This window comes from Dictyostelium purpureum, assembly GCF_000190715.1.
Source record: "Dictyostelium purpureum unplaced genomic scaffold DICPUscaffold_75, whole genome shotgun sequence".
In the NCBI taxonomy this organism is placed as follows: domain Eukaryota; phylum Evosea; class Eumycetozoa; order Dictyosteliales; family Dictyosteliaceae; genus Dictyostelium; species Dictyostelium purpureum.
Window position 1 is genome coordinate 15,191 of NW_003519412.1, and position 19,144 is coordinate 34,334.

The window sequence follows — 19,144 nt, forward strand, 5'->3', positions numbered from 1 at the left end:
ATATAAATAAATATATCGACATATATTTTAGGATGCTTTTTTTTTTTTTTTTTTTTTTTTTTTTTTTTTTTGGGTTTGTGGGTTTTTTTTTTTTTTTTTACCCCCCGCGCGGGAAAAAAAAAAAAAATTTGGGGGAATTTTTTTTTCCACAAAATTTTTTTTTAAAAAAAAAAAACAAATTTTTTTTGTGGTGGGGAAAAAAAAAATTTGGGGGAAAAACCCCCTCCAAAAAACCCCCCCCAAAAAAAAAAAAAAAAAAAACCCCCCCTTTGTTTTAAATTTTTTTTTTTAATTTTAATTTTAATTTTAATTTTTTTTTTTTCCCCCCCCCCTTTTTTTTTTTTCCCCCAAAAATAAAAAAAAAATACACCAAAATTTTGAGGGTCCCCTTTTTTTTTTTTTTTTTTTTTTTTTTTTTTTTTGGTTTTTGTTTTTTTTTTTTTTTTTTTTGTTTTTTACAGAATATTCACTCAAATTATTTTGTTTTATATTTAGTTTAATAAAACTATTTATAAAAGTTGATCTTTTTCTATTTAAAATTTTTTCTTTCTTTTTTTTTAATATTTTGTGTAATAATAATCTTAAAATAGCTCTATTTTTGTTATTCATTTTTTTTATATTTTTTTATTTAATGTTTTTTTTTTTTGATGTTTAATTAAAATATACATACATATATATATATTATTTTTTTTTTTTATATACATAATAATATATATGAATATTTAACTATACCAATAAATAGTTATATATTCAAAACATCAAAAAACATAAATAATGAATAGTATAAATAAAATTAACAATAACAATAACAATAACAATAACAATAACAATAGCAATAACAATAATAATAATGATAAAAATGAAACACTGTTTTTTAAAATATTCCGAAACCTTTTTTTAAGGAGTCACATATTTTCATTTATTCATTCAGCAAAAGTTTTTTTCAGTTACAACTCCTCAACTTCATTCGAACTATTGATGGCAAATAAAAAATTTGAAATCATTAAAGATAAAATTCAATCAAATCATTTCATCTACATTGACGAAGATGGTTTGGAAAAATTAGACAGTGACAGAGAACTAGATAAGTCATACTATGTTTCCCAAATAGAAAATATATACCAATTGTTATGGGATAATTATAAAAATAGATTAAAATATTTTAATCCAATCGAACTTTCAATATACAATCGAAATTTTTTAGGTTTAAAAGAATATGTAAAATTATATAATTTAAAAAATAATAATAATAATAATAATAATAATAATAATAATAATAATAATAATAATAAACAAACAATTAATCAATCTTATAGACTTTATAGTTTATTAGATGTGACATTCGAATATAATTGTATTAAAAATTTTAAAATTCCAAATTTTATATTGAAACTTATTAAAAATACCCAAAATAATTATAGTTATAATAATAATAATAATAATAATAATAATAATAATAATAATAATAATAATAATAATAATAATAATAAAAGGCAAAAAACAATAAAAACAATTGATTTATTTGAAACTACAAATGAATCAATATTAGAAGAAATAATTTATTCAAATCAAGAATTTCCAATATTTTCATATTACAATGTCTTTGGTCTTTTATCAGCTTTAACAGAAAAAACTATAGATTTCATAGAAAATACTTTGCAATTAAATTTCGAAAATCTGTTAAACCAATGTAGGCATAAAGTCGAAATCGAATTAAGATGTTCATTCAATAAGAAAATTGTTGATGTATGTTTATCAAGAGTTCTTGCAAGCGATTACCCTATCATTTCATTGGACAAGTATTATCTTGACAACACAAGCCATGCCAAGATATTTTTAATCAACAAAATGGACTCCTATACAAATCAAAGCCAACACGATCCGTTAAAATCAATTCAACACTTTCAATTAAAGCGATTTCTATTAGAAAACAACTCATCAATTAACAACATTGAATCAATTATTTCATTAGCAGAGGCACACATTATCGATCATAGCGACTATGAAAATCAAATCTACCACTACTTTGAAGATTATTTCCTTTACTATTGTTTGAAGCAAAGTTTGTTCAATAATGAATTTCAAATCGATTTTACGCGTTACAACGTAGGCATAGTTTTATATTATTCAGTTTATAAATTATCGATCGAAGCATTTGATATGTATGTAAATTACATTGTCAACGAAGACCTGTCTCCCGATTTTTCATCTATATACTATATTGAAGAAGCCATTGAGAGAGATATAAATAAAGCAAACGACTATTTTGATTATGCCCTTTCTCAAAACTTTTCTAAAGAAGCTTTATCAGACGATCATTGGGCAGAAGTTATTAAAATCTTAATTGTATTTCATGGTGGTGATTTATTTGTTTGGTTATACAGCCACAATATTCTATTCCAACAGAAATATAAAGAATTGTTCTTTAAATACACACCCACATTGGTTAAATACCACTTCAAAACCAAAAAAGGTACCAATCATTTCAACTTTCCCGTGGTAAATATATTCATCGAAAATATACAAAGAAGTAAGACAAATAATAAAAAGATAATCTATCGGGTTCTAAAGGATAGGAAATCAAAATTTGATACAGGGGCCAATCTATTACTTCAAAATCTAATCAATAACCAACTCGAAGCATCTCATGATTTTATAACCTCAACTTACGACTTAATCAAATACCAGTCACTTGATTACCTTATTGAAACAGTTGATAGTTTGGATCAAGATTTTTTATCAAATTATTTTAAAAAAACCGAAAAAGATAAACCATTTTATTTCAACAAATCCAATTTATTAATTTATAGATTAATAAAAGCAGTCGTTAATAATAACTCTGGCAAAGTTTTAAGAATATTAAATTATTTAAATAATAGCGATATTTCATTACCAACTCATCTATTCAGCAATAGAAGTGCTTATAAATTGGTCCAATATCTTAATTCAAATCACTATTTAAAACAATTTGATATCAAATGTCTCATCGATGAAATTTTAGAGTTTGGAGACTCTTTTCCAAATGAATTAATTGTCGAATTAATACCACCCAACAATACACAACTACGAGAAGAATATCAAACTCTAGATATAAATTCAGAGAGGGAATTTATTATTAAGTGCGGTATGGAGGAAGAGGAGGATATAGTTTTGGAGTCTAGGATGTATGGTTACGAAAATTATATTACTGCTCCTCAGTCAACGGCCGAAGCATTCCCGTCGGACTCTAGTCTCCCCAGAGAAGAACTAATGGTTAAATATTTAAAAAATAGATACTTTCAAATTGCTTTTGAACATCTCCAAAACATGCCTCCAATTACCGAAAAAATATCAAATTTTAGTTTAAAAACATTTTTAGATAAAAATCTTGTATCGATTGAATGGTTCAAAAAGTTCTACGAACCTCTTTTCAAACTTTATTTGGGCAAAATAAAATCCGTTTTAAAAGTATCGTTTTTAAATTTTGAGGTATTCGAATTTCTTTGGGAAAATCATTTCGATGAAAACACAAAGAGAAAAGAATTACTTAGTACTCTCTTTATCAAAATTGGTCGAGGCAGATCCGATACATTTCCATTAACCGAATATGTTTTAAAAACAAAAAGACAATTTATTTTAGAACATATGCAATTAGAGCAATCCGCAATCTACCAATTACATCGTGATGCTTTAGTGGATGGTGACTTATCAATTTATCAACAAGTTAGATCATTGTTCCCAGCTTTCAATTTTAAAATTGATTTTGATATCATTAAAGATCTCATTAGCTTCGAAGACAACCTTAATGATGGTTGGTATAGGGTTCGTTATGATGTTATGGAGTATTTATATGACCAAAATTTAATTAACAATTTAAAGGGTATAATTGGAGAAAATTTAAGAAATTTGGTTATTTATGGGGGAGTATTAAGCAAATTTATTTCCTACAACAAAGAAAATATCATTGTCACAAGATCAATGTTTATATTAATTCACACTATTATTAAAAATCAACAAAATCAACAAAATCAATAATAATATTATAAAAATAAAAAAAATAAAATAGAAAATAAAAAAAAAAAATATTAATAAAATAAACTATAAAAATAAAATATAAAATATATAAATAAATAATAAACTATAAAAATAATAAATTATAAAAATAAAATAATTCTAAATTTTTTTAAAAATATTATAAACTTTTTAAAGTTTTTGTTATAAATTTATTTTTTTTTAATTTGTGTATATATTAATTTAAATTTTAAAATTTGTTTACCAACCAGATCCTAAATAAAAAAAATTTTGTTAATATTAAATTTAATTTGATATAGTTTGTAAATAAAAAATGATAATTACCAATAATTTTTGAAGCAATGTTATCAGACATTGGAGTATATGGTGGATAACGAAGTGGTAAATCTAAAAACTTCTTTGTAGTTGATTGAACCAATGCTCTTCTATGGGTAAAGGTGTCAAATGTTAATTTACCATGATATGCACCGATACCAGAGTCACCAATACCACCAAATGGTAATTGAGGATTGGTGAAATGTAAGAGGCAATCATTTAACATAACTGAACCTGATTGGGTGCCATCTAAAACTTTATCTTGGATTGATTGGTCACGAGAGAAGCAATAGAGAGTGAGTGGATGTGGACGGTTTTGAATAAATTCAATGGCTTCATCAATATTTTCATATGCTACAATTGGAAGAACTGGTCCAAAAATTTCTTCAGTCATCAATGGTGAGTCTAAATCTGGGTCTACAATGACTGTTGGTGAAATATATCTTTCTTCAATATCAGCTTCACCACCAATAACAACTTTACCATTTGTGAATAAACTAGCAAGACGTTCAGCGGCAGCTTTACTAATGATACGAGCGAATGATGGGCTTTTTTTGATATCTTCACCAAAGAATTCTTTAAGTACAGATTTAAACTCTTCAATGAGTGGTTGGAGGATTGATTTGTGAACTAAAAGATAATCTAAGCCAATACATGTTTGACCAGCGTTCCAGCATTTGCCCCAAATTAAACGACGAGCTGTAAATTTAATATCGGTATCTTTATCGACAATACATGGATTTTTACCACCCAACTCTAATGTAACTGGGGTGAGGTATTTGGCAGCAGCAGCGTAAACAATTTTACCAACCTTAACACTACCAGTAAAGAAAATATGATCCCATTTATACTCTAATAACTCTGTAATATATTGAGCACCACCTTCATAATCAAATACAAAACATTCTGGATCCATGTATTTTGTTAAAAGCTCGTATAAAAGTTTGCTAACATTATAACTGTGTCTTGATAATTTAACCAATGCACAATTACCACCTGCGATTGCGCCAATTAATGGTACCAATGCTAAATTAACTGGATAATTCCTAAAAAGAAAAAAAAAATTAAAGAAAAAGAAAAATTGTTAAAATTTATAAAATATATTATAATATGTTATTGTTGTTATAATTTGATATTTACCATGGTGACATAATTAAAACAACACCTAATGGTTCTTTTAAGATGTATGATGAACCTGGTTTGAAATGAATTGGTGAATAGACTTTTTCTGTTTTATTCCATGACTCTAAATGGCTAATGGTTTCTTCGCATTCAGCTTGTACCATTACGATTTCAGTTTGATGAATTTCAAATTCGTGTTTACCAAGATCTTTTTTAACAGCAGCGGTAATATCTTCTTTATTTTCTGAAATTAATTTCTTTAATGCTTTTAATTGTGAAAATCTCCAATCCATTTTTCTTGTCTTCTGGGAAAGAAAAACTTTTCTTAAATTTTTTGAAACTGATGAAAGTGCAACACCAGTTGAAGATGACATTTTTTATGTGTTTTTATAAATTATTATAAATTATTTATAAAAATTTTATATTGTAGATAGAAATAAATTAACACAATAAAAAAAAAAAATAAAATTATGAACATTTTTTTTTTAATTTTAAAAAAAAATTTTTTTTTCAAATTTTTTTTATTTATTTTTAAAATTTTATTTATTTTTTAAAATTTAAAATAATTTTTTTGTATTATGATTATAATTTAAAAAAATATCTTTTTTTCACCATATTTTTCCTTTTAAAATTTAATATTTTAATAAACAACTGACTATTTTCATTGTATATTTTATATTTTCAACAAAAAAATAAAATTAAAAAGAAATAAAAACAAATCAATCATTTTACAATGAAATATTTAATCAATGATCAAACTCAACATGGTCAATTATAACATATTTATTTTTTTTTATTATTTTATAATAGTTTATTGATCTCTTTGAATTACAATTATCATAAATCATTTTAATACATAAACATACCAAAAAATGCAATGAAATCCTATTCAAATTTTTATAAACCCGAAAAAAAAGTTTTATCACTATTTGAATAATAATGATCCCTATAAAATAGTATAAATTAAAAAAATATAAATAAATAAATAATTAAATAATTAAATTAAAATTATTTTTTATAAAAAATTTTTTTTTTATTTCTATTTATTATTTTTAAATTTTTTTTAAATTTTTTTTTGTTTATTTATTATTTAATTAAAATTTTTTTTTTTTTCAAAATTTTTTTTTCTTCTATATATATTATAATATTTATATATATATAAAAACAATAACACACACTTTTAATTTTTAATTTTTTTTTTTTTTTTATTTAATTTTTTCAATATTAACATATATATAAATTACTTTTATTAATAACAATATAAATAGAATAGTAATATCAAATTTTAATTCTTTTTTTTTCTTCTTATGATTTCTTTTAAAAAATTATAATCAATAATTATCATTGTAAGTAATAATATAATAAAAAAAATAAAAAAAATAAAAAAAATAAAAAATTTAAAAATTTTTTTTATAGTATATCTTTTTTAAGAAGTGCTTTGAAATTATTTAAATTTAGCTTTTATATTTAAAAAAAATTAATTTACTAATTTTCTTATTTCAACTATACTATTTACATTCAATAATTCATTTTTAGTTTTTTATATAGGAATAAAAAAAAATAAAAACAAATAAATATAAATATTTCAAAAATTATTTATTTAAATTTTTTTTTTTTTTAAATTTTTTTTAAAAAAAATAAAAAAGTGAAAAAAATAAAAAATAAAAAAATTTATTTTTTTATTTATTATTAAAATAATTATTGTTGGTTTTTGGAACACATAAAAAAAAAAAACGCTTTACTTATTATTTTATTTAATAAAATATTAGTTAATAGTTGTAAATAAATAAGTATTTATAAATAAACAAAAAAGAATAGAATAGTTGTTTTTTTTTTAAATTTTTTTTTTTATAAACACAATACATAAATAAAAACAATAGCAATAATAACAATAATAATAATAGTTCAACCAACAATTAATTAGTTTAATACAGAGTTTTTTTTTTTTTTTTCTATTTTTATAAAAACTTAAAAAAAAAAAAAAACATTTTTATTTTAATATAAAAATGAGTGGAATTATATCAGATTACGCAACTAAAGTTTCAAGAAGGTCAAGATCAAGATCAAGATCACCCTCTAGAGGGAGGTCTCCAGTAATGTATTCTCCAAGATCAAGTTCTGCCGATTCAGAAGGTTCATCAAGGTCTATAGAGAAGCCAAATGCCTATATGTCATCAGATGATTCAAGAAGTAGATCGCCTTCTCCTCAAAAGCAAAGTTTTAGTAATCAACCAATGAATGGTTCTTTTATAAAAAATACATCTATACCATTACCACCGATTGTAAAACCAATGTCAACCTCAACTTCAACATCATCCAGATCGGGATCACATTCATCATCATCATCTTCGAGATCACATTCACATTCATCATCATCATCATCATCATCATCAACTTTAAAGGCACTTTTTGGGGGTAGTTCTAAAAGTTCAAGTTCAAATACAAAGAGTAGTAGTTCAAGAACTGATCGTGATAAACATAGAGATAAGGGTTCAGGAAGTAGCAGTAGTTCAAGAGGAGATAGGGATAAATACTCAAGTAGCAGCTCAAGAGGAGATAGAGACAGACACTCATCAAAAGTTAGTAGCAGTTCAAGAAATGATAGAGATAAAATATTTAATAGTATTGTTGGTGGAAGTAGCGGCTCAAGAACTGATAAAGATAGAGAAAGGGAAAAAGAGAGTGAATTTAGGGATAATAAAGATAGAGCTAGAGAAAGAGATAGTAGATCAAGTGGTAAACCCCAAAGCAGTAACCAATCATTGTCATCCTCATCACAAAGAATTTCATCATCTAGTTCCTCTGTACAAAATAGTAGTAATAGTTTAAAACCATCAACATCATCAACAAATATACCATCATTAACATCTTCAGGATCTGGATTACCAAAATCCTCATCCTTACCAAGCAAATCACCATCTCTATATCAAAATAACATTAGTAATATTAATAATAGTAATATAAATAATAATAATAATAATAATAATAATAATAACAATAATAATAATAATAGTAATTCACCAAAACCATCGCCATCATTAAAATCACAGAGTAGCAAAGGTGGTGTTTCAAATTTTGTTTTAAAAAAATCAATAACTAAAAAAGATAGAGATCAAATTATGGAACTTTTAAATGAACACGATAGCGATTCTGATATTGATTTCACCACTACCCCAACACTCAGCAGTCATATTTCAAAATATTCTCCCGCCCAATCTCCAGTACCATTTAAGTCTGCTCCATTAGAACTTTTATCGAATAATAATCGTGGAGGTAATAGTAGTGATAACCTTTATGGCAATAAAGATTTAAAGAATTTAGACTTAAATAATACAAGTGATCAAAATAAATTAGATAGCTTTTTATTATCAACTGAAAATCCATCCGAAATAAAATCTGCACTTAAACAACCATCAACCTCAACTTCAATATCATCAAACCAACCAAAACCATTAGATTTCGATAGTGATGACGATATTTCAGAAGAATATTATAAGAAAATGTTAAATGACCATAAAAAATCAAAGAAAATTGATTCAGAGGTAACTATATTTTAAAGTTTAAATATATACATAAAAATTTTCTTTATTTCATATATTAATAATTTTTATTTTTTAATTTTTTAATTTTTTTTAGAAATTTTTTAAAGAGTTAGAGCTATCTGATGATGATGTTTTTAATGAAAAGAATAATAGAAAACAATTAAAAATAATGAAAAGATTAATGGATAAAGAGTCAGGTGATAGAAAAAGAGTTAAAAAGAAAATGACAGATCCCAAATATAATGGTAGTAGTAGATCATCAAGAGATTATAGTAAAGAAAAATATAGGGCATCAAGATATCCAGCATTATATGGCAGTAGCAGTGGTAGTAGCAGTAGAAAAGATAAGAAACCATCTAGCAATCCATTATCAGTTTTATCTAGCGATGATGATTTTGCAAGAGAGTTTTCAGATGAAGATGAGGAAGAATTTGAAAGAATGCTTAAAATGGAAAGAAAGAAAAAGAAAACCCCAAGTGGTCTACTTAACTTGAATAGCTCATCCTCTGGTATTAAAGTTGATCAACAATCAAATCAACAAAGTAATCAACAAATTTTAGAGAGATTAGATTTTTATAAAGAGATTGATCAAGTATTTGCCAACAATTGGTCCAAAATCGTTAAAAAAGAAATACCAAAATCACAAAAGAAATATATTGATACTCATAATAATGGTATTAGTGATTGCAAGAGACGTTCAACAATGATGAGAAAAGAAATTAAAAATCGTTATCAGAAATCTTTACAAAAATTACAAACTAAAGATATCCAACTACGTGCAAAAAAATTGGTAAAAGAAATGGGTGCTTATTGGAGAAAGTTTGATAAAGATGAAAGGGAGGCCAAGAAGAGAGCTGAAAAAGAAGAGGCAAATCAAAGGAAACGTGAAGAAGAGGTTCAAGAAGCTAAAAGACAACAGAGAAAGCTTAATTTCCTTATTACACAAACCGAACTTTATAGCCATTTTATGAGTAAGAAATTAAACTCGGCCGAAGATGAAGATGAAGATGAAAAAGAAAAGAAACCAAAAATTGAAGGCGAGGAGTCATCAGAAGAAGAATCAGATGATGATGGTAAAACTGAAGAAGAAAAATTAGAAGATGAGAGAATGAAAGAAGAAGCGGAAAAGAAAACTCAAAAGGCAATCGAACTACAACTTCAAAAAACCAAAAACTTTGATCAAGATGTCGACAAAATTAAAAATCAAGGTGATATCTTTGGTACCAATTTATTAGAAATTAATAATTCATCATCTATCCCACCAGGTTTTGGTACAACCGATACATTAAAACAACCAACCATTTTAAACGCCAATTTGAAACCATACCAACTTAAAGGTATGACCTGGATTGTCAATCTATATGATCAAGGTATTAATGGTATTTTAGCTGATGAAATGGGTTTAGGTAAAACCATTCAATCCATTGCAGTTTTAGCCCATTTGGCTGAAGAAAAGAATATTTGGGGCCCATTCCTTATTGTTACACCAAAATCAACTTTACACAATTGGAAGAATGAGTTTGCTAAATTTGTTCCACACTTTAAAGTAATTCCATATTGGGGCACCCAACAACAAAGAACTACAATTAGAAAATATTGGAATCCAAAGAAACTTTATCATAAAAATAGTCCATTTCATGTTTTAATTACTAGTTATAATGTTATCGTTAGGGATGAAAAATATTTCCACCGTCTCCGTTGGCAATATATGATTTTAGATGAAGCACATGCTATCAAGAGTAGCGCAAGTAATCGTTGGAAAACTCTGATGTCATTCAATTGTAGAAATAGATTGTTGCTTACCGGTACACCAATTCAAAATAGTATGGCAGAACTTTGGGCACTTTTACATTTTATTATGCCAACATTTTTCGATTCACATGACGAGTTTGCCGAATGGTTCTCTAAAGATATTGAAAATCATGCTATGTCTCAAGGTGGTCTCAATGAACATCAACTTAACCGTCTTCATATGATTTTAAAACCATTCATGCTTCGTAGAGTAAAGAAAGATGTAGAGAATGAAATGCCATCAAAAACCGAAGTCGAAGTTTATTGTAATCTTACCCATCGTCAAAAAAGACTTTATCAAAGTATTCGTCAAAAACTATCAGTCACAGAATTATTAGGTGGTGCCTCATTTTCGGCAGAAGTTTCAAAGACTTTAATGAATCTTGTTATGCAATTTAGAAAAGTTTGTAATCATCCAGAAACCTTTAAGAGAAGCGAATGTGAATCACCATTTTTATTCCAAGTCCAAGATTTTGAACCACAAGATACAACTGCCCTTACATGTCCAAACTATTTAAGAACTATAAGATGTGTAAATAACAATCCAATTCAAATAGATTATCCAAAACTTTTATATAGAGAAGCATGGCACCCAAATAATTCAACCATTAATGATTCAGTTAAAACAAAATCAATTAATCGTTTCAACATTTTTAAATCAAATAATATTATAAATAATAATTTTGGTATTCAAAGTGATGATAATAATAATTGTTTTTCATTTTTAAATTTTATAAACTTATCACCTGGTGAATTAGAGAAGATATATACAGATTTTTCAACAATGGATTTATATGTTTATAATCAAGTTTTAGAAAAAGAAATTTATCCAGTATATAATTATACCTATCAAGAGTATAAAGATTCAGATAATCTTTCACTTTCTATGAAATCGATGTTATTAGAGCCAACTTTTTCAAATGTATTAAATGAATATCGTATCGAAAATGGTTTACGCTTAATTAAAGAGTTGGTTACTAGTCCAGATGAAAAATATCAAGTCAATCAAAATGTTATACAATCAGTCTATACCCTATATCCAAAAGCTTTAGCAACACCAATCGATGTTGTTGTTGTCGATAAATCTTATTATCTCGAAAGAATTTCTGAACAATTTAACTCTAGCTATTCTTTACCATCAACCTTTAATCAATTCCCATCAGAAATTTCACTATTAAAATTAACAATGAGTGGTATTCAAAGCAATAAAGGTGGCCAAGTTCAATCATTAGTCAAATCGATTCCATCAATCTCGGATAACAACCTTACAGAAAATGTATTGTCATCATTTACTGAAACTGGTGGCTTAATGGGTGAATTAAATCATCTATATGGTTCATCATCAATTTGGATGCCATCATTCTCGAAATCTCTAAATGATTCAGGAAAACTTCAAGTGTTGGATAAACTTTTGAAGGATCTTAAAGAAGGTGGCCATCGTGTTTTAATTTATTCTCAATTTACCAAGATGATTAATATCCTAGAAGACTTTATGATCTATAGAAAATACAAATATCTGCGTCTTGATGGTTCCTCTAAATTAGAAGATCGTAGAGATATGGTTGATGATTTCCAATCTGACCCTTCAATATTTGCTTTTCTTCTTTCAACTAGAGCTTGTGGTATTGGTATTAATCTCACATCGGCTGATACAGTCGTATTTTATGACAGTGATTGGAATCCAACAGTTGATGAACAAGCCATGGATCGTTGTCATCGTTTAGGCCAACAAAGACCTGTCACTGTTTATCGTTTAATTACAAAAGGTACAATCGAAGAAAAAATTTTAAAAAGAGCAAAACAAAAACATCATATTCAAAGTATTGTTATTACTGGTGGTAAATTTGAAAATCAAGAAGATCAAATGGGTGAAAATGAAGTTGTATCATTACTTTTAGATGATGAAGAGTTGGAAGAAAGAAGTAAGTTTAACATTTATATTATTAATTTTTATTTACACTTATTAATGTTTTTTTTTTTTTTTTTTTTTTTTTTGAAAATTTTAGGTAGGAAGAGAAAACAACCAGAGCCAGAAATTCAAAATGTAGCTGATAAACCTTTCTCACCAAATGATATTCCAACCACCAAAACTATTAATAAAGGAAGACCTCCAAAAGAAAAGGACCAAAAATTATCAGCCGAACCAAAGGTTCCAAAGAAAAAAGGTCCAAAACCAGGCTTTAAGAGAGTAAAAGTCGACCCCTCAATTGCTGCAACTGATGGTAATGCTTCAACTGCAACAGATAATATAAATACAACTCCAACCTCACTTTCATCATCAACCTCAAATGTACCATTAAATAATGTTAATAACAATAATAAAACTAAAAAAGAAAAATCAAATGGTGATGAAGGAGCACCAAGAAAGCCTGGTAGACCAGCAGGTAAACCAAAAGGTTTTTATAAGAAAGCGGCACCGATAACTCCAACTCAAACCTCAACAACCGCCACTTTATCTACACCAACAGCTCCAACACACAATCAATAGTAGCCACACCAAACAAATTATTTTAAAAAGTTTAACTAGTCTTTATAAATTATTATAATAAATATTTAATTATAAATTATTGATAATTTAAAATTCCTTTTTTTTGTTTTATGGTTACATCTAAAAATAATTTTTCTTTTTTTTTTTTCTTTTCGCAAAAAAAAAAATTTTATTAGAAAAATAGTTTTTTATTTATTTTTTATTTTATTTTTTTTTTTTTTTTTTTTCTCATTCTTATATTTTTTTCTATTACATATTTTCTTTTAAACAAATAAAAAAAACAACAAAATAATGTCGGTGACACTAGAAACTACAAAAAATTTAGATACAAATTTAATCCCTCCAACAAGTAAAAAATCAAATATTTTAACAAGGGGGCAAAAAAGAGCAACAGAAACCTATGACTTTATGTTTAATATTATTGAAGAAAAAGATTTATTTACTCTTTTTGGCGTTGATTGTATGGGACCAAATGAACAAGAGTTAAGAGTATATTTTAAAGTATTTCCAAAAAAAGCAATCGATGTTATCACTAAACAGGATTTAATAGATTTTATTAACAAAAACTACACAAGTGATCAAGCTCAATCCATTAATGTAGATGAAATTTTAGAAAAAGTAGATCTTGACCAAAGTGGGGAAATCGAAATTGAAGATTTTGTCGAATATATCAATGATTCAATTATTGAAAAATCAAAAGATATGGGTTTAATTATTGAACTTTCCAGTGAAGAAGAGGAAGTGCCAAAAAAGAAAAGAAAAACAAATAAAAAATCTACTCCACAAACACCACAGGTAAAAAAAACAACCTTAAATTCAATTAAAAAAGAAAAATTAGGAAAAACAAAAAAACAGAAAGTACAAAAAGAAAAGAAGGTAACTCCAATTAAAAAGACAAAAAAAACAACAAAAACAAGTAAAGTTAAATATAATTTCGAAAAATATCATAATGATACAAATAAGGAAACAAATAGTCAACCACTTGAAAGTGGTGGTCTTAATAACCAAAATGAAAATAAAATGTTTTTATGGAAATATGAATTTAATAATAAATGGTTAAACTACACGGATGATGCATCTCAGGTCGTAGAAGATGCTTACCAAGAATGGCTCACTAATCCACATATAGACGTTAGATCTGTACAATCTGGACAGTGGGCATACCAAATTGACTTTAAACAAATGACCCAAACAAATATACAACATATTGATCATACAAGCAGAAATATTAAAAGAACAGTGACTTTTAGAAAAAAATAAAAAAATTTTCAATAACCAAACCCATGTATTTTATAAAAAAAAATAAAAAATTAAATAAAAAATAAAAAAAGCTTTCCAAAAATTTAATATTCTTATGGTCTAATAAAAATTAAACATTTTTGTTTATTTTAATATAAAAAGATTATTTCGGTTTTATAAAATATTTTAAAACTGCACAGTATTTCACAATAATTTTTCAAAGAGAGAATGCCATACAGAAAATAGAGAAGAAAACAGTTTCGATCAGCATACACTTAATGATGGTTGAGTGCACTAATTTTCTTTTTATTTTATTCAAATCCCCACCAAAAATCCTTTTCTCATAACAAAAGTTCAAATAAAAACATGAAATAACCTCAGAAATATATTTTAAAAAAATTTTTATTTATTAAATAGTTTTTATAGAAATAAAATTTTTTAAAAATTATATCGTTCCAAAAAAATAAAAACCACTTTAGATATTATTTTAAATTTAATTTATATTAACAACTTTTTTTTTGATTACATTTTGTGGTTATTAGTAATCTGCACAAAAAAATGGTATCTTTTTTTTATTTGAAAACTTTTTTTTTTAATTAATATTTATTTTTATTTTTATTTTTATATAATTTTTTTTATTAACAAAATTCTATAAAACTATTAATTAAATTTATAAAAAAAATTAATTAAAAAATCAATTACATCATTGTTACAAATTATTTTATTTATTTGGTAATTATAATCTATTAAAGATAAAGATAAAAAAAGAAACTATTTATTACAATTAAAATTAAATAAAAAAAAGTTTTAAATTAAATCTTTTATATTTTTTAATTTTTGAAAAAATATAAATAGTTTTTTTATTAATTTTATTTTATAAATTATTTATTTATTATTTTTTTTATATAGAATTTCTATCCAATAAGCTTCTTTAAAAATGTCAGAAACCCAACAAATTTCCCAAGATTTAGAAAACTTGAAAATTAATAAAGATGCTCATGAGCATGTAGAAGGTGACCACAAAGAAAAAAAAGAAAAGAAGGAAAAGAAAGATAAAAAAGACAAAGAGCATAAGGATGGTGAAAAGAAGGAAAAGAAAGAAAAGAAAGATAAGAAAGACAAGGAGCATAAAGATGGTGATGAAGAACATGAAAAAAAAGAAAAGAAAGATAAAAAAGATAAAAAAGATAAAGAACACAAAGATGGTGATGAAGAACATGAAAAGAAAGAAAAGAAAGATAAAAAAGATAAAAAAGATAAGGAACACAAAGATGGTGACGAAGAACATGAAAAGAAGGAAAAAAAAGATAAAAAAGATAAAAAAGATAAAGAACACAAAGATGGTGATGAAGAACACGAAAAGAAAGAAAAGAAAGATAAGAAGGATAAAGAGCACAAAGATAAAGATGAAAAGAAAGATAAAAAAGATAAAAAAGAAAAAGAACATAAAGAAAAATAAAATGTATATTTTATAATTTATGCATTTTTTTTGGCTTTTATTTAAATAAAATTTTTCATTTGATAATATATTCATTTTTTAATTTTATTTCATTTTATTTTTTAATTATTTTATAGTATTATAATATTTTATAGAAATTTTTTTTATAAAATATTATTTTTTTATATTATTTTGAATGGGAGGATGTGACAATCTAACGGAACTCTAATTTCATGTCTATGTGATCAATTAGAGGGTTTTGAATTGTTTCTCGCTCTCACCCACACACAAATGAGCAAAGTGTTTTGTATTCCTTTCGGTTACCTTGCCCAAAAATAATGGGTGTTATTTAAATCAAAATTAACTGGAAAAATGTTCGCCCGATTTCTGGATTGAAAAAACCTAAATAAATTATGGGATTGACAAAAGAAATTTTTAATTGGATTATAGGAAACCGAAAATAAAAAAAAAATTAAAAAAAAATTTTTTCAAAAAAAAAAAAATTTTCCAAAAAAAATTAAAAAAAATTAAAATTAAAAAAAAAAATGGGGGGGAAAAAAAAAAAAATTATTTTAATAAAAAATAGAGTTTTATAAAAAATATATATTTTTTATTGATCCCTTTGGTTTAGTTTAAATAATGGGATGGAAAATATGCATGGAAAAAAAAAAAAACAATATTGACTCATTTTGAAAAATTTATTTTTATTTTTTTATATTTAAATTATTTTTTTTTTTTTTTTTTTTATTATTTTTTATTTTTTTTTTTTTTATTCAGTTAGTTTAGGGTCATATGAAAATTACTAAAAAATTTAAAAGTATTTACAGTATTACTGTTAGATCCAACAATATCTCTTATAATAATAATAGCAATACAAAATCCACAAATTTTAAATTAAATAATAATAATTTAAAATTAAATTTTTTAAATTATAATTATATTAAAAATAATAAAAATAATAATAATTTAATATATAATAATAAATTATTTTTTTCAAGTATAGTTAATAACAATTTTATAAACGAAAATATAAAAAAAATAAATTATAAAGAAGATAAACCAAAATCAAATATGTTATATTCACCAAAAGATAGATCATACGAGGAGGCTGTAAATGCGTTATTGTCGTTACAATCTAACCAGTCAGTAATCATACAGTCAACATTACAAAGAAAAAATGATAAAGAAACAATGGGAAAAATTATATTGGAAGAGATGACCCAGTATTGTAAATCTATAGATATTGATGTAGGTTGTTTATTTGTTTATAGTACTACATTGTTTGATGTATTAATTTTCTATTTTTTTTTTAAATTTATTATAGTTTGATAAATTATCAGTTATTCATGTTGCAGGTACAAAAGGAAAGGGTAGTACATGTGCTATTACAGAATCATTAATTAGAAATCAAGGTTTTACAACAGGTTTATTTACATCACCACATTTAATATCACCGAGAGAAAGAATTAGAATTAATGGTGAAATGATTAGCAAAGAGTTATTTACAAAGTATTTTTGGATATGTTGGGATACTTTAATTAAAGATTTCGATACACAATTACCAAATTACTTTAGATATTTAACCTTAATGGCATTAAAGGCATTTCAAGACCAAGGAGTACAGTGTATAATCTTAGAAGTTGGTATCGGTGGTAGAATGGATGCAACTAATGTAGTACCAAAGACTGCAGTTTCAGGTATTTCCGCTTTAGGTTTTGATCATATGAACTTATTAGGTGATACATTGCCAGAAATAGCTTTAGAAAAAGCATGCATTATGAAAAAGGGTGTACCAGTATTTACAGTAGCCTCACAAGCTCCAGAAGCAATGAAAGTTATCGAGAATCATTCAAAATTAATGGAATCACCACTTTCAGTAGCACCAACACTTTTACAATATAACTTTTCCGGTGACATAGGTCTTAAAGGGGAGCACCAAAGAGAAAACGCATCATTGGCTGTAGCTTTAGCAAACTGTTGGATAGCTCAACAAAAACACATACCATTAAATCAAATTTTTAATAGTAATAATAATAACAAATATAACTTATACAATAGTCAAATTAATAATTATTCAAGCGAATATTTCACACCACTCTTAGAATCATTTGAAAAAGGTTTGAGAGACTGTCAATGGCCGGGTCGTGCTCAACACTTTACTTCAGAACATTTCCCAAATATTGACTTCTATTTAGATGGAGCACATACACCAGAAAGTTCAGTAGTATGTGTTAATTGGTGGAAATCTGTAGCTTCAAATGATAGCAACACAATTCATGCTATGATATTTAACAGTACCGGTGGCAGAAACCCAAATTCATTTTTAAAACCAATTATCGATTCAATTGATAACAAAGAAATTCCAATATTTAATTTAGTTTTAATTCCAACATTATCCATTGGCAAAGCTATTGATAATAAATATTATATTAAAGAAATTAAAAATCAAAGTAATAATAGTAACAATAACAATAACAACAACAACAATATTGGTTCAAATGTTATACCAGATAAAGCTGCAACTATTCAACCAAAAGAAGATACATGGGAAGATTATTGTGTTAATCGTTATATCGAAATTTCAACAAATAACCCTCATCCAGTAGAAGCATTTGAAAATATTGAATCATCAATTGAAAAAATTAAAGAATTGGGCCAAAATGGTAAAAAGAATGTTAAGGTTTTAGTAACTGGCTCACTCTATCTTATTGGTGGTGTTTTACAAACTTTATTAAAAGAAAAATCTTTTACCTAAAAAAAAAAAGTTCGGTCTTATTAATAAAAAATTAAATTATAGTTTTTTTTTTTTTAGTATATAAAAAATTATTTCATTGAATTATTATTCAACCTTTTTATTTTTTTTAATTTTATAATTTAATATCTTGAACATTAGATAAAAAAAATATATTTTATATTATTTTTTAAAATTAGAAATAATTTCAATCTGATAATGATTATTAATCATTCTTTTTATTTTTGATACTTAAATTGGAAATCTTTAACATTCCTTTTTTCTAAAGTGTAAAGAATAGTGGGGGTTTTGTTTTTTAACTATGTATTTAAATTTTATAAATAAAAGTTAAAAATTTTATTTTTAATAATAAAAAAAAAAGTATAAATTGATTTTTAAATTAATTATTTAATATATTCAAAAACAAATTAAATAAAATATATAATAAATAGATTTCTTTAATTTTA

General features: G+C 24.9%; 6 protein-coding genes across 6 annotated transcripts; 5 read left to right on the forward strand and 1 right to left on the reverse strand.

The window, feature by feature from the left end:
• Positions 1–774: 774 nt before the first annotated feature.
• Positions 775–4,014, forward strand: DICPUDRAFT_77502 (uncharacterized protein; the record flags this gene model as incomplete). Its single annotated transcript, XM_003286575.1, has 1 exon — positions 775–4,014. One exon carries the CDS (start codon positions 775–777, stop codon positions 4,012–4,014), a length of 3,240 nt encoding a protein of 1,079 aa, XP_003286623.1.
• A 237-nt stretch (positions 4,015–4,251) lies between these two features.
• On the reverse strand, positions 4,252–5,822 carry DICPUDRAFT_150618 (aldehyde dehydrogenase; the record flags this gene model as incomplete). The annotated part of the gene is made up of 3 exons (XM_003286598.1): positions 4,252–4,265; positions 4,336–5,372; positions 5,467–5,822. The coding sequence occupies 3 exons, from the start codon at positions 5,820–5,822 to the stop codon at positions 4,252–4,254; spliced, it is 1,407 nt and encodes a 468-aa protein (XP_003286646.1).
• A 1,492-nt stretch (positions 5,823–7,314) lies between these two features.
• DICPUDRAFT_54372 (uncharacterized protein) lies at positions 7,315–13,358 on the forward strand. The gene is made up of 4 exons (XM_003286576.1): positions 7,315–7,351; positions 7,489–8,990; positions 9,085–12,703; positions 12,788–13,358. Exons 2-4 carry the CDS (start codon positions 7,545–7,547, stop codon positions 13,267–13,269), a joined length of 5,547 nt encoding a protein of 1,848 aa, XP_003286624.1. The 5' UTR covers positions 7,315–7,351; positions 7,489–7,544; the 3' UTR covers positions 13,270–13,358.
• A 202-nt stretch (positions 13,359–13,560) lies between these two features.
• On the forward strand, positions 13,561–14,529 carry DICPUDRAFT_77505 (uncharacterized protein; the record flags this gene model as incomplete). The annotated part of the gene is made up of 1 exon (XM_003286577.1): positions 13,561–14,529. The coding sequence occupies one exon, from the start codon at positions 13,561–13,563 to the stop codon at positions 14,527–14,529; it is 969 nt and encodes a 322-aa protein (XP_003286625.1).
• A 916-nt stretch (positions 14,530–15,445) lies between these two features.
• Positions 15,446–15,967, forward strand: DICPUDRAFT_150621 (uncharacterized protein; the record flags this gene model as incomplete). Its single annotated transcript, XM_003286578.1, has 1 exon — positions 15,446–15,967. The coding sequence occupies one exon, from the start codon at positions 15,446–15,448 to the stop codon at positions 15,965–15,967; it is 522 nt and encodes a 173-aa protein (XP_003286626.1).
• Positions 15,968–17,017: 1,050 nt separating this feature from the next.
• On the forward strand, positions 17,018–18,701 carry DICPUDRAFT_77507 (uncharacterized protein; the record flags this gene model as incomplete). The annotated part of the gene is made up of 2 exons (XM_003286579.1): positions 17,018–17,194; positions 17,271–18,701. The coding sequence occupies 2 exons, from the start codon at positions 17,018–17,020 to the stop codon at positions 18,699–18,701; spliced, it is 1,608 nt and encodes a 535-aa protein (XP_003286627.1).
• Positions 18,702–19,144: the final 443 nt, after the last annotated feature.

Coding starts and splice junctions, on each gene's coding strand:
- DICPUDRAFT_54372 (XM_003286576.1), top strand. CDS start 7,545: ATGTATTCTCCAAGATCAAGTTCTGCCGATTCAGAAGGTTCATCAAGG. Junction 8,991..9,084: donor CAAAGAAAATTGATTCAGAG/GTAACTATATTT, acceptor AATTTTTTTTAG/AAATTTTTTAAAGAGTTAGA. Junction 12,704..12,787: donor TGAAGAGTTGGAAGAAAGAA/GTAAGTTTAACA, acceptor TGAAAATTTTAG/GTAGGAAGAGAAAACAACCA.